Source organism: Volvox carteri (assembly GCF_000143455.1).
Source record: "Volvox carteri f. nagariensis unplaced genomic scaffold VOLCAscaffold_37, whole genome shotgun sequence".
Lineage (NCBI taxonomy): Eukaryota > Viridiplantae > Chlorophyta > Chlorophyceae > Chlamydomonadales > Volvocaceae > Volvox > Volvox carteri.
This window is the reverse complement of record NW_003307580.1, coordinates 695861-709716: the sequence shown is the minus strand read 5'-3', so window position 1 is coordinate 709716 and position 13856 is coordinate 695861. Positions and strand designations below refer to the sequence as shown.

Here is a 13856-nt window from a genome sequence, read left to right as displayed (position 1 = left end):
TACTCTTCTACGGGACCTCCGTCTTGATCAGGCTGCATGTGGAGCAAGGGCACATGTTCTTTGGTGGCGGAGTTTTCCGCAGTTTCTTTCTGTGCCTTCGCTACTATTTCTGTCTTCTTAAGGGCAGGTTTTGTTTTCAATGGCTTCTGGGCTACGGGCAAGTAATTGTTGATACCGCTATATATGACAGCACAACGACGGCCCAGTGTACTTGAATAACATTTCTTTATACTGGAGGACAGCACCGGGGTATGGATTACAGAGAAGGAACGGTTCGGGGAGTACGTTTTGAACCTTCGTTCATCATTACACCTAATAAGCTTGCAGCTTTTACAGCATCAGAACGTTTTGGAGCTGCTGAAAAAGTACCAAACAAAAATGCAAATTGTTGCGATTTTGACGGGGAGGGTTTACGTTCCCCGTGTGAGGCCTTGCGCCGTTCGTTTTGGGGTCCCCGTTCCATGACTCTCACGTGCACGGGGACCTCGCCATAGCTCTGCAGGCATGCCCGAGTACGTGACATTTCGCAAGTTGGGGTGCGAGCGGCATTGCTGATCCGCCGGTCGGTTCCACTTTACGTAATAAACTCATGATGCACTCATGCATCTCGCCGCGCTCGTGCGCCTGCTAAACTGTCCATCGAGTCCGTAGCGTCCATCAATATCCGTCCGCCTGCCTTGGTCGGATCGACAGCATTAATTCGCTTGCCCGTACGTAAGTACATACGATTGCGCCAGTCAGGTAAGACAGCCGAACAATCTTATAAGCCCTCACCTACCGTTCCAGAACTTCATTGCACATCCATCAAATAAAACATACGCGCATTGCATCTGGTAGGACATCATAGACAGCCTACCTACGTACATGCATGTGCCTTTTCCACCGGTCATCAGAACTAGACCGCCGACGGTTCTGCGTTCGCTTGCTTACATACGCGGCATTCGCCGTTGTGCTTATTAGCTTGAGGAGAGGGTATTAAACATACGGCTACTGATACCCTTCGGCGCTATAACTTTTCTTTTCCACTCCCAGAGGAGCACTCTTGGTACACATTGGTCTGGAGCCCACTGTAACCACCACACACATTGGGCGCAATCTTTGGGTCGTCGCCTGCTTGGTGTTGGGGGACGCTGCTGGCCCATTCAGTGCCCCCGGAGCGAGATAGACATGCTGCAGTCTCGAAGCAAGCGTCAATGCCGCCGGATGTCATCAGGACGTCATCACTTGGCGCCGGTGACCCGTGTCAGCAGCACTCAGCAGCCTAGGGCGCTGTCGTTGCTACTGGTAGCAACCCTCTTCTTCGCGGGCCCTTCCACGGCCACCCTGCCGGATGTATCCTTTAGCAGCTCCTTTGGTAATGATGCGGCACGTGATGAACACGAGATCATCAAGTACAAAATCATGGATGTCGAGCTGGATTCTGGCCCAGAGCTCAACGCTTTTGTAGGTACCGATCGTACCTATGGGACTGGGTATCGTCGATATGCTGGCTGCCAGTTGCTGCACGTTTGGTTGCCACTGCTGCCGCACATGCACGTAACGGATAGTTCAATCGTAAGACAACTGGTGATGGTAAAGCTGTCGTACATCCACGTCATCCCCACGTGGTGCTGCACAAGCACATACAGGACGGGAATTTGTAGCTGCCCAGCATATAAGAAATGCATGCACTCATAGCAGTAAGATGCCTGCTGGCTCTGTATATGATATGTGTGGATCTAGTGCAGTGCACTTATTTACGCATGCCCCGACCAGCATAAACTATGCGCATGTCGACTACTCCTCCCGTCGACTATGCCTGCTCTGCGACGTGCAGGATAATTACAATTTGGTGTCAGGAACTCCAAGGCTCCAAGGCGGAAGCCGGCGGCTACACCATGCCTCCGTGGCGGCAAGGCAGCAGCAGCAGCAGCAGCAGCCGGCCGCGGTCTTCGAAATGGGTTCGTTCGACGCACCGCTCATCAGCATCGCCTTGACGCACGTGCCTACCGCCGGGACGCGCAGCCGCAAGTATTTTGCGTACTGGCGCGCCGACACCTCGAATCAGACACAGGCTGCCACGTTTGACCTGAACACGCGTAAGGTTGGTGGTTAAATTGCACCGCACGACAGCAGAGCTATAGGCGAATGCTTTCGAAGATCTGCATACGTCGTACACGTGGTACACGTGGTACTTATCAGGCACACAGATCATAACCTTAAAAGAACCCCTATTAACTGCGATGCGCACACACGCAACTTTGCGTTTGAACGAATGCGTATGGTATGGGTGAATGAACGAGGTGTTAAATGGTGAGGCATCGCCTTGACACAGGGCCTTTCACGTGCAGAAGCCGGCAATGCGGCTTGAGTCGGCGTGGCTATCTTGAAACGCATAAATGTCTTTTTTTAAATTCAGGATTTTGCTGTTTCCCTCCGGAATTCCTAGAACTCTGCAAATTTATTCGTTTCTTAAATCTCCGCTGACAGCTCGTATATAATGTCACACTTTTTAACATTAGAGTATTCTGTACATTTATGTAATAATATATAATAAGTAATAATACTAATTTAATAATAATAATAATAATAATAATGAAAGGATAATATTATATCTGATTGAAAAATATATTATATATTATTGTTATGATTATGTGTTATGTATATACATTCAGCTGAGGCGAGATATATGGGCAACTCGTTCTTTTTCGAGCTAAGCTTTCCCTTCCCTCCTAGTGGGGCGTTCTCATCATTGCATGATGCGGGGAAAGGGTTGTCGGGGGCAAGGAGTTGGGGGCCGAAGTGCCCAGTTCGCAGCGTTTGTCGTTCGTACCGTTAAAGGAAGCCGGCACCCTACATGTTTGGCCAAGTTTGGGTTTGGGAGGGTGGAGTAGCAGGACTTAGGATAATATTTCCAATGCGGATTAAGGCCAGGGATTAGGGCACGGAAGTCCTTGGTACGAGCTTACCACATAGCTTCGTTCCATAAGGGAACCAAAGGTTGAAAAGGCGAGGTGAGTTTGCCAATAACTTAGCCGTTTGAGCAAGTATCGATGGAGGACAGAGGGTTCATCCGCGACGTTAATCCGCACTGGAAATACACCCTTACACTCCCATTCCCCATCACGGCAAGATATCCAGAGCGAGTGCACTTGCTATTAAGAGAGTCGTTCATGAACGATTATGTGTGATGACACATTAGCGTTCTTTTCCTTCCTTCTGCTGCCCTCAATTGCTCAGACGGCCCTTTTCACAACCGATTACGACCAGTTTTTGCAACGGCCCCCTTGTCTTGGCCGATGGTCGTCCAGCGTTGTTCGGTGGCTTCGGTGAAGCGAAGAACGTACCACAGAAAGATGGGCGCCAGGTGATTGCGGTAAGTTAAGGTTTCCCATGTCCGGCCGGATCGACGCCGCGCCATTTAGCTAGAAATTTCTAGCCTTTAAAGATGCCAGAATTTCATGCGAAGGGCGTGCAAGCAAACTGGCTGGGCCACGAAAAATTCCCCGTCCCCTCCGTAAGTGCTGCCGCTACTGCCGCCCATCTGCAGTACATGCACGGGCACACGACTCACCGTGCACCTCACCCTTCCCCATATTGAATATCCCCAGTTGTATAATGAAGGCATGGAGCAGTTTTCTAGGGTAGGCAGCTTGTCCTTTCAGAGGTGAGAAATTGCATGCCTATTCGCATCATTTACCATTCGGCACATGGAAGGCCAACAAGTGATAGCGGGCCTTTACCAGGATTGCACCAAAAATGTTGACGGTCGAGTGCGGATGAACGGCGTTATATTCGCAAACTTCCATGCACACGTGTGTGCATTACATGGACATGGTCAGGGGACAGCAGACACTCGGTCGTGCGTTGTTTGTTCATCAATTCTAAGAGCAGTCCGCCTGCCGGCTGCCGGCATAGAAGAACATTAAACCGACGGTACACACCGACCGTCTAAGAGGTATGGGCGACAGCACAAGCGGTCAACCCAACCTCATAACCCGGGGCTTCGCGTCTTACCAGTAGCAAAACTCAATTGAACCAGCAGACTTCACAAGCATCAGATCTTAAGGCTCTGCGTCCCCATTTGCCCATTTGCGCATTTGCATTTGCCCTGGAAACAAAACAATGAAATCGCTTGCGCCCGCTTTGTCGCGTGGGTCACACTGCACCAGGTGGTATCCGACGCCCTGCATGGTATCAGGCAACAAGGTACGCGCACGGAATTGCGATGCATGCTACATAAGGTGCTGTATATATTGTCGTATGCTATGCATAAGGCCAGCAAGTAGCAACACCACATCTAATAAGTCTCGGTCGCCAGCGGGTTCGGTGCGGATAGCCAGGCTTGATCTCGCTCTGTACTTATATCCGATAGACGTACATACAGATATGATGTACGATGCGCGCATCGCTCGCTAGCCCTGCTTCTGCGTTATGGTATTCCCAGCGGTACTTTGATTGGCTGGGAACTTGCCTTGGTCAACGGATGATGTAGTACCTGGCCGCAGACTCTTCTCTCGGAGAAGGCCTCTATAGATGCTGGCTGATATGGAGCACCTAGCGCGTGTTTACTTGTGGTTATATGTGTGCCACACTATGTACAGCTGCTACAAATATAAGAGTTATCAGACTTGATGATAAAGGGCCGTGTGTTGTAAAGATGAACGCAGTCGCTTGAATTGCTGTGCGGACACATGCAGGTCTTAGTCGTGGGTGGCACGGCCAGAGGGGACAAGGGGCCCCCTATTCCTGTGGCCGAGCTTTGGGACCCGCGCCAACCCAGCGAAACCACGGTGTCCGTGCCGCTACCGCCCGCTTTCAAGAAAGCCGCCGGGAACAACTGGTAGGGTTTCCATTGCCGTTTCGCCCGGCAGCAGCAACCATCGTCTTGACCCGGTTTCGCTGTGCTTTTGTGGGCTAATCTGCTGATGCGGGCCTGCACGCCGTGCGCTGGCCTACAACCGCATACAGCGGCCAGGGGCAGCAACAATTGGCTAGCCGTCGTAACCATTCATGTAGGCTATATGTGCTATGTACATATACAGAAGCACGTGGGTCAGTCATCGGTCTAACAAACAGTATGCATGTATCTACGGGCCCGCTGAATAGCACGTAGAAATCAACAATAAAACCACACTATAGTCCGTCTAAGTGCCTAGCGCATTAGAGCCATACACCGGCCTCTTTATCCTGCGTAAATAAATCCAGCGCCCGTTTGCACTTCTTTCTCTTTCCCAGGTACCCCTTCATCGCTCTCCTGCCTCGCGGTGAGTGCAGTGGTTAGTTAGTTTTCTTGGTTCGTGCGCAACTACGTCCTTGCACCTGCAAGGACCGTCTATAGATCATGCGTGCCCTGGCAGCAGGGACGGTCACTATCTATTATCCTACGGGTGCGATCTACAGACGATATCTACAGACGATAAATTAATCGTCTGGTCGCCTTTATAGACGATCACACTTAATAGACGTACCTGCTATCGCCTTTTGCACGCGTGCAGCGGATGCAAATGCATGTATACCTGCGTGCGGTGCTGCACTAGGGCCGTCATCGGGGCCGCATGCTTCGCATCCTAAGTTGGTTAACACACGCGCATGGCACACCTACCCGTGTGCCGATGTAAAAGACAGGTTAAGCAAAGAGCTTCTTTGTAAAGTCACTGCTGATTTCCTTTGGCGAATGATTCACGTGTAAACATGGTATATCTTTACGTCATGCCATCTGCTAAACTGCTGCTGGCCCAGCCAGCCACGCACACGTCCAAACTGCAATAGCGCGTCCATCTATTACCCCACAGGCGAGGTTCTCTGGTGGGGCGACCGCGGCGGCAGCATCACCAACAAGGACTGGCAGGAAATCCATATACTCCCGGACCTGCCCGAAAGCTTCCCGTGAGTATTCACGCACGTTTCTGTACACTGGACGGCTTTTCTATGTGCCACGTACGCGGTAGGGGTATCCACGTTGGCGTCCGGAAGCAAATATTGCTAAAGATACCGTGTGTTGCTTCCAAATTACATAATCGCATGTCCGTCATGCCACGGGTAGTGCCGCTCGCTTGCGTTACCCATGGCAGTGATGTGAAAACGTGTTGTATCACGTCTAATCGCAGGAAAAGAACCAATCGGCGGATGTCAATCCCGTGATATCCAGGATACTACAATTATCCCCCCTCCAGAGTTGAGGGCGTCCTCGACCGTTTGTTTATCTCACGGTACCTGAAAGGTCTCAGCATCTACAGGAAACCAACGGCAGCAGACCGCAAGTAGAATCGAACCCGGGATGGGACTGGAATACAGAGTCCCGATACCAACACGTCTAATCGCAGGAAAAGAACCGATCGGCGAATGTCAATATGATACCCAGGATACTACAAAAGTGCCTCCTGCAACTCGTCGTATGTAAGACATTTTATCGTTCATAGGTCGTGCCCTGGTATGTTAGGTAGGGACCGCCCCTTTTCATTATACCTGACAGAGGATCAAACATTCTTTAGGCGCGCTATCTGCTGGCTAGCATGGGACGATGCATGACTTTAAAGGGATTCGTACGTGCACATGCATGTGGCGTATGTGTGGGGCATATATGTGACCGTACATAGCAGCTGTAGTGCAGTACGGTGGCCAAACAAGGAATAAACAAAACTGCGCGAAAGCATGTCGCTTGCCAGCATTATAAGGCTCCCTTTATTTAGGCGGCGGTCACCTGGCTTCTGCCTTGCGGGCGTCATTCCTTATATTACGCACGAACGCACGCAGGTACCGTACCATGTATTGGTACACGTCTTCCATCGTACTCAACGCAATGAAGCCGGATTCACAGAGTGGCGAGTACAATGATTTCTCCATGACCATCTTCGGCGGCGCGGTAGGTGTATATTTGGGGTAGTGTTGTATCACGTCTTTTTCAGAAAAGAACCGATTGGCGGATGTCAGATTCCATGATACCCAAGATACTACAGGTAGCGAGATAAAACCCCGGAAATTGACGGGGGGATTCGCGTTGTCCTCTATTGGTAAGAATATATATGCACGCAAAGGGTGCTATGCTGCTGCTGCCACTGTTGCCGCTATTGCCAGAGGACGGCAGAGCACTGGGTCGAGCGAGCATGCATTGTATGTGTTCAGGAAACCGGCTGCACTACTGATATTGATGCACTACTGATGCTGAGATTGAACACCGCAGCCGATACCTACATCCCACCCAGAGGCCAGAGTACAGCAGCGACAATCACGCACACATTTACCACCATTGAAACCTCATACGACAGCTTCCTGCCCCTGCTCGCTGCTATCCCACATGATATACATCAGCTGGGTGGTGCCAAGCCGGAAACCCCAGCCTCCCCCGCGTCCGCAAGGCTGGACATGTACTACTGCGGCAACAAGATATGCGATAAGGGGTGGGTAAATTTAGCGATGATGTGATGGCCTGATTCAAATCTACCCCGCATGATGCGGTAAACGCACAGCAGTGCGATTACCTAGTATTATGCCCAGTACGCTCGCCACAGCTTGATTTTGACGACCTGCATGCTAGTGTGGCTGCCAAGGGGGGGGTGCCCTACTTTCGTGCAAGGAAAATCTTGCAACGTTCGATGGCTGCTAGTTGGCTCCATCCTTGTATGATGTGTGAAACAGGGGGGTGTATCTTCGCCCGTGGCAGCTACCCTGCGAAACCCTGCCTTCCCCGGTATTTCGGGGCACCCTCATGCAGTCACCCTAGTCAACATCTCAGTGGATCGCTCAGGTTCCGCACCCACCACCAGCATCCAACGATATCTGCAGGGTCGTCAGCGGCTCAACTCCGTTCCTGGTCGGCTCGCAGGTTAACTTTATCCCTGGTCACCACCGTCCATCAACTAGGGGCGCAATGCCTTCCACCATCGGACGGACTTTTGACCCTAATGATCTGGTTTCGATCCCGGGATCTCCCGGGGGCAATGGTCGCGCCTTACCAGTAGTGCCAAACCCTTGCATCTATTGATATAAACTGTGCGGCCTCTCCCAACGCCCTACTTCGCCCTGTTAGATGGGTAATTGAAAACATGGCCGGACAGAGGCGAGTTATGCCTACCACCACCGGTGAGTTCATTTGGGCATATGCTTTGAATAGGTGCGGTATCTGTGAAACCTGTGCATGTGCAAGCCTGCCAGATATGATCGGGGTTTTAAAGGGCTTCGTACAAAGGCTTTGTACTGCCTGCTTAAAGGCACCCCGAGAGCAACACAACACAGAAAAAGTGAAAGAAAGGGTATTAATGGTGTTATTAGGCTGTTGTTTATTTGGCGTACCTAACAAACGGTATGACTAGCATAGCGGAATGTAGGATTTTTCCGCTGACTAGGTAGCTATGAACACGAATGATACTACATTCACTGGACTCGTATCTAGACCGTGGTGTGTCTCTTCCCGCGCCACCTGTCCTGCCCCAGACGAGCGAGCTTTATGCACCACGCCGTCACCTTAGCGTGTGCTGTACCGGAGTACGACGTCGTGCTGTCTATCTGTTGTTGGAACATGTTGCCACATGCGCGGCTGAGTTCGTCTTGTGGCACACCGCATACATGCCTCCTAGGAGGCCTTACGATTCTTATAACGTGCTTACCTACCCTTCGCTTAGTATTATTTTTGTAGCGCTATCTTCCGGTGTGGTTGTAACTTAACTCCTGTCTTCGCTTTCAGTCGCAACGCCCGTGCTAAAGAAAGGAAAGGAAAGGAAAGAAAACATGTCCGTGTTATGCATGTGACCAAGAAAGAGCGGGGATACTGCAGGGAAATGACGCCCCAGGCAGGGGCCCCAATCCAGTTTCTTCTGGACTATTTACCGCCCCCATGCATGCTTGCTTATTTATCGATTCATCACCTACTGTATTTTCCTTCGTTCCCTTACAGTACTACCGAACGGCAAAGTCCTGATACACGGAGGCGGGCAGGTGCGTGCGGCCCCTGACGAGCGGGCGGGGGGCCGGGGCGGATTGGGGGATTGAGTGGGGATGGTGGGTGGGCAGATTGCTAGATATTTAGGAGCGGACTGACATCAACGCCCAGCGTGGTTTCCAATTATCGAGAGTAGCCAATGCATCTAGCGATTGTGGGAAAACCTCCAGGACAGACCTCGCCATGGACCAAGCAGGAGTATGTGCAATCAGCTTTGTAATACGGTATACGGACCCACAGGCTGGCACTGCTGGATGGCGGAAGAAGGGAAGGTACCAGGGCACCCTGCCCGCCTACCAAGACCTGGTGTACGACCCGGATGCGCCCGAGGGCAGCCGATACAAATTAAGTACCACAGTAGGTGAGCTGTTGGCGTCGGCGGTACGCGATATCAGCTGATTCAGCTGTGGTTGATTTTAGTAGCTAGGGGAATCATCAGCGGGGCTCCTGGTTGGTGGTATGAAGGTATGATTCGGATGCTGCTGCCGCAGCATGATCCACCTGCAGCTAACATTCTGTCGTGGTAGTTGTGAAGAGGACCCGTCTTCCGTTGATTTATAACGGGGCGACCAGCCTATTCGCATGTATGTCCGTCCTCTCGCACTGCTTAGAATGCTGGCAGCAAAGCCATTGCTGTCAAAAAGCCACGCATACAGTTGCAAGACGCATGCTTACAGCTCAAGCACCCCTGCCTTATTAATCATGCGTCCTCGTCCTGGCTAGGGGTAATACATGCGTACCAGTTGGCGACCCGAGTTGGCGACCCTAGGTCACACGGCGGCTTCACTGTTAAGAACTCGCATTACTTAGAGAGTAGTGAAGCCTAGATATGGCTAGGTGCGTGGGAGCCAAATAACACACTAGCCGGGGCGTCGCTGCACCTGTCGGAAATCTGCAGTTGCTTCGTAACATGCATGCCCTGTTCGTTACCTTCCATCAATAATTGTACCTGGTTAGTCAGCTCACCCAACGGCTGCCTCTATAAGGCTTATAATGCAAGAGCCCTCGCGCCTGCTCTCTGCTGCCCGCCCGAAACCGTACTAAACTACTCAGGTATCATCCACATGTATCATGCCTCGTCCTGTCTGGACCTGTCGGGCAAGGTGATGTCTGCCGGATGCGACACGTGTGGAATGACGGGCGCAGATGCGGGCAACCTGGTGAGGATGGAGTCATGTTTGCTTGCATATGCAGACGGTTAGGCGTTAAGGAAATAATTCCGATCTAGCAAGGGAGCTGTCCTCCTGAGTTGAACCACACGACAAAAATTGTCAAAAGGCAAGGGTGAAGTACCTTGCGCGTAGAGGTCCTGAGCGCGCCGCGCAGCGACATTAAGCGGGAACGCCGGTTGGCGACGGCCTGTTGTTCCGCAACACGGAGCCTTGTGATCGGGATTCCGCCGGTCCGTTGCGGCCTGGGCTGAGTGCGAAAACGACCGTGTGGACCGCATTTATTGCACCCGGAAGATATCTCCCCTTTACCTGCATTTCCCAAATTGTGTTTCTCATCTTCATACATATAACTAATTTTCTAGGTTCGGCAGTCAATAAAACGCAAGTCCCGCCGTCATTAAATGTCTAAAAAAAACCTCCAGTCACCTTCTACACCACTTGCGCTCCGCCCACCCCTGCAGCCCTCCAGCGTCAGCCGCAGCCCTCATGGCGATCTGGACTACCGAATAAGTTTTGCGGTCCCTGCCGAGATTGCGCCGCCGGTGGAACGACCCGTCATCAGGACCGCCCCTAAGGTCATCCTCCTTGGCAGGTGCGCACGACTGTGGGGTGTGGTGGTGTGTACATGGGCTGAATGGGCAGCAGATAGCTACACAGCTGCTATATATTGTTCTAAGTGATAGTGGTACGCTTGCATTAATTGGTTTTCTTGAGTAGTTGCCTTACCGCTTAGGGGTCGTACAGACGGAGGGGTACCTGCAGGCAGGAAAGTTATGCTTGCTTCCGTGGGAGGGGGCGAGCATGGTTACCGAGCGACTCTGCTTCTGTAGACTGTAGATTAGGCAGAAGCCGCAGCGGAAACCTGTCAGTACTGACGCTATGAACTCGCGGAGTTATCTTTCCGTCGCACTCCTGCGACTTACTCTATCCCTGTACGGTCCAGCCGTATGCACCAAAGACATTCAACCGAGTACACTCTCAGCAAATACACAGAAAAACTTGGTTTTCTTTCGTTTCACTCAGAAAACCTACAGTCTAAGGTGTATGAGCAGAGCTCTAAGCCGCGAAGATATGGTTTATGCGGCTAAATGACCGACATTAGAGAGAGCGGGGTAACGAACAAAGGCAGCAGCTGTACCAGCTAGTATTTCACGTACGTCCCTACTCCAGCCGTCGATCTCTGCCTTGCGGTACATTCCATGTAGATATATAATCGCCATTCACGCAGGGTGTTTACAGTAGGGTACAAGTATGGCGGCCCTATCACTGGCGCCACTCTGGCAGCTCCCTGCGCCAACACCCACTCCATCAACATGAACCAGCGTGTGGTGTTCCTGGTGAGTAGCTAGAGGCTGGCTTGATAGGTGGCTGGCTGGCTGGCTGCCCGACTGCACATACCTGACATGACACGTGCGCTGGGCCTCGGACAGTTCATGGGGACTTCTAAGCCTAACATCTGGACATTCATTGTACAGTACGATGTACATATCATCTGTAGATAAATTTGCGCTAAAGCGCTTTGCCAGCATCATTAGACGTATTTTCAGCTGCCTGCCACTACAGCTCTTCGTGAAGTATTTACCCTTTGCATCCCTTCTTAATCATACCTTGGCTATCGTTCTCTCTTTCCATCACCCCCACGTTCCCGGCTGATCCAGAACGTAATCGAGGACGACGGCACCACGGTGGCTCTTCGCGCCCCTCCGCTATCCCAGCCCTCTGCCGCCCACGCCGGCTACTACCAGCTGTTCCTGTTGGGAGCCAACACCGCCACCGGCAGGACGTACAGCGAGGGGGTGTGGATCTACCTGGCGGACGAGTAATGCAGAGGCATGCATGGGAGAGCAGCTACCCGGCCGTGCTAAAATTGAAGATCATGCTCCAGCAGCCTGCTGCTGTTGCTGGCTGCGACATTGGCACGCAATACTGCACTGTTTGTCGTACTCCGGGACTCTGCGGTAAGTAGGTATACCCTCCGTACACAGGCCGTGAGCTGTGTGTCTTCATTGCAGCGGAACTAAATCAAACGCGTCTACCTGGGAAAGGCGAACATGAGGGACAACGATGCAACGTGAGGCGCACACACGGGAGAGATTTGTGTTTCTGGCGAGTGGTCGATGTACGTACGAGTGCTACTCGCCCAATAACGGTCTCAAAACATTCTCTATTTACACGTGCCATGTGTGGAGCGCGTATGTAGTAAAGAGTGGTAGTCTTCACGGGTAGATCTGCTCGATCCCAAAATGGAATGCCGCGTCTGGAACGTCTTGGGGCTGAAATGACCCCGCCGCCCCGGGAATATTAATGGTAGGTGAATGGTTTCGGTGCGTGTACGTCTACAAAATACCATGCGTGCACTTCGTGGCATCCAGCCGTGGGGCCGCTGCTTCAGAACTACAGACGACATGGAGTAGTGGCGCAATCCAGTTTAGGCGGTATGTGAGGGTTCCTCGCAATGTCGGGGAACCCTCAGACCTCGACACTGTATGGGCGAAGAGCCTGCGAGTCAGCCCCGTTGCCGTACTCCATGGACTAGAAGCCTTTCGTCCAGTGTACTACCTACACCTAGCTGGCACATATACACACGTGGCCGTTCAAGTGGCAATGATGACACCTAACCACCCAACGTACTGCATTGCAACTACCTAACTGCAATATACGTATACGCAACTTCCATACTCCCACACGCCGCCGTTGGAGCGCTCACATATGAGGCAACTACTGCGTGTCCACCATGCCTTATGTACCACGTGACTGTGTGCGCGTAGGAGCAACGTTAGCTATGCGTACGTGATTCCGTCCTGCAGTTGCGATGAACCCCTTCCCTCGGCATACATGCATGGCCAGGCAACGGATGATAAATGTCTTTTTAGCCCTTTCCGTCACGCAACACACCGTTTGTGATTAATATGTAGGATGGACAAAAAGTCGTTTCCAAACAATGTTGAAATGAATATTCATTAATGCCTGCTGCTCATTAATATTCACTAATGTGTGCCTGCTGCTTTCTGGCGCGTCACACATCGAACACTGTGCTTAAATAGGTGACAATCAATTTGTAAATAACTACAAGACGAGTTACAAGATAATGTAACGCATGCGCATCCACAAATCACCTGGCTCCGTCGCTCCAGGGGGCTTTGTTTTCAGGCACGCTACTACGACGGCGTAACCCTACTTTATTGTCCTTGACGCAGTTAGCGTTAGTTTCCTTGAGTAGTTGGCTAACCGCTTAGGAGTCGTCCAGACGCAGAGTTGCCTGCAGGCAGGAAAGTTGTGCTTGCTTCCGTGGGAGGGGGCGAGCATGGTTACCAAAGCACTCTGCTGTAGATTAGAGCAGAAGCCGCAGCGGAGACCTGTCAGTACTGACACTTTGAACTCGCGAAGTTATCTTTCCGTCGCACTCCTGTGACTTATTCTAGCCCTGTACGGTCCAGCCGTACGCACCAACGACATTCACCCGATTACGCTCTCGGCATATACACAAATCCTTGGTTTTCTTTCGCTTCACTCAGAAAACCTACAGTTTTCCAGCTTGTGTACATGTGTTTGTACTTGTGGCTGACAGCGACTCCCAACCCTTGCATCACTACCCCCCTTCGTTAACGTGCGGGGTTTTAGGGTTATACGCCGGGGTTCAGGGTTCCGGAATAATCTTTCCTATTTCCTTCTTCTTTTGTGCTTTTTGCCCGGAGTATAACTATTCCATGGGCCCGTCCTTGCCTGGCCCTGACACACATGTACACATACACCACCCACACATATAC

At 51.6% G+C, this 13856-nt stretch overlaps 1 protein-coding gene across 1 annotated transcript; it reads left to right on the top strand.

Annotated features, from left to right (window-relative positions):
- Positions 1–378: 378 nt before the first annotated feature.
- VOLCADRAFT_94429 (uncharacterized protein) lies at positions 379–11912 on the top strand (the record flags this gene model as incomplete). Its single annotated transcript, XM_002953655.1, has 18 exons — positions 379–423; positions 1033–1443; positions 1817–2083; positions 3291–3346; positions 3530–3646; positions 4152–4188; positions 4680–4822; positions 5218–5246; positions 5775–5868; positions 6736–6844; positions 7291–7379; positions 8009–8061; positions 8873–8913; positions 9158–9278; positions 9971–10077; positions 10551–10681; positions 11318–11426; positions 11748–11912. 18 exons carry the CDS (start codon positions 379–381, stop codon positions 11910–11912), a joined length of 2124 nt encoding a protein of 707 aa, XP_002953701.1.
- Positions 11913–13856: the final 1944 nt, after the last annotated feature.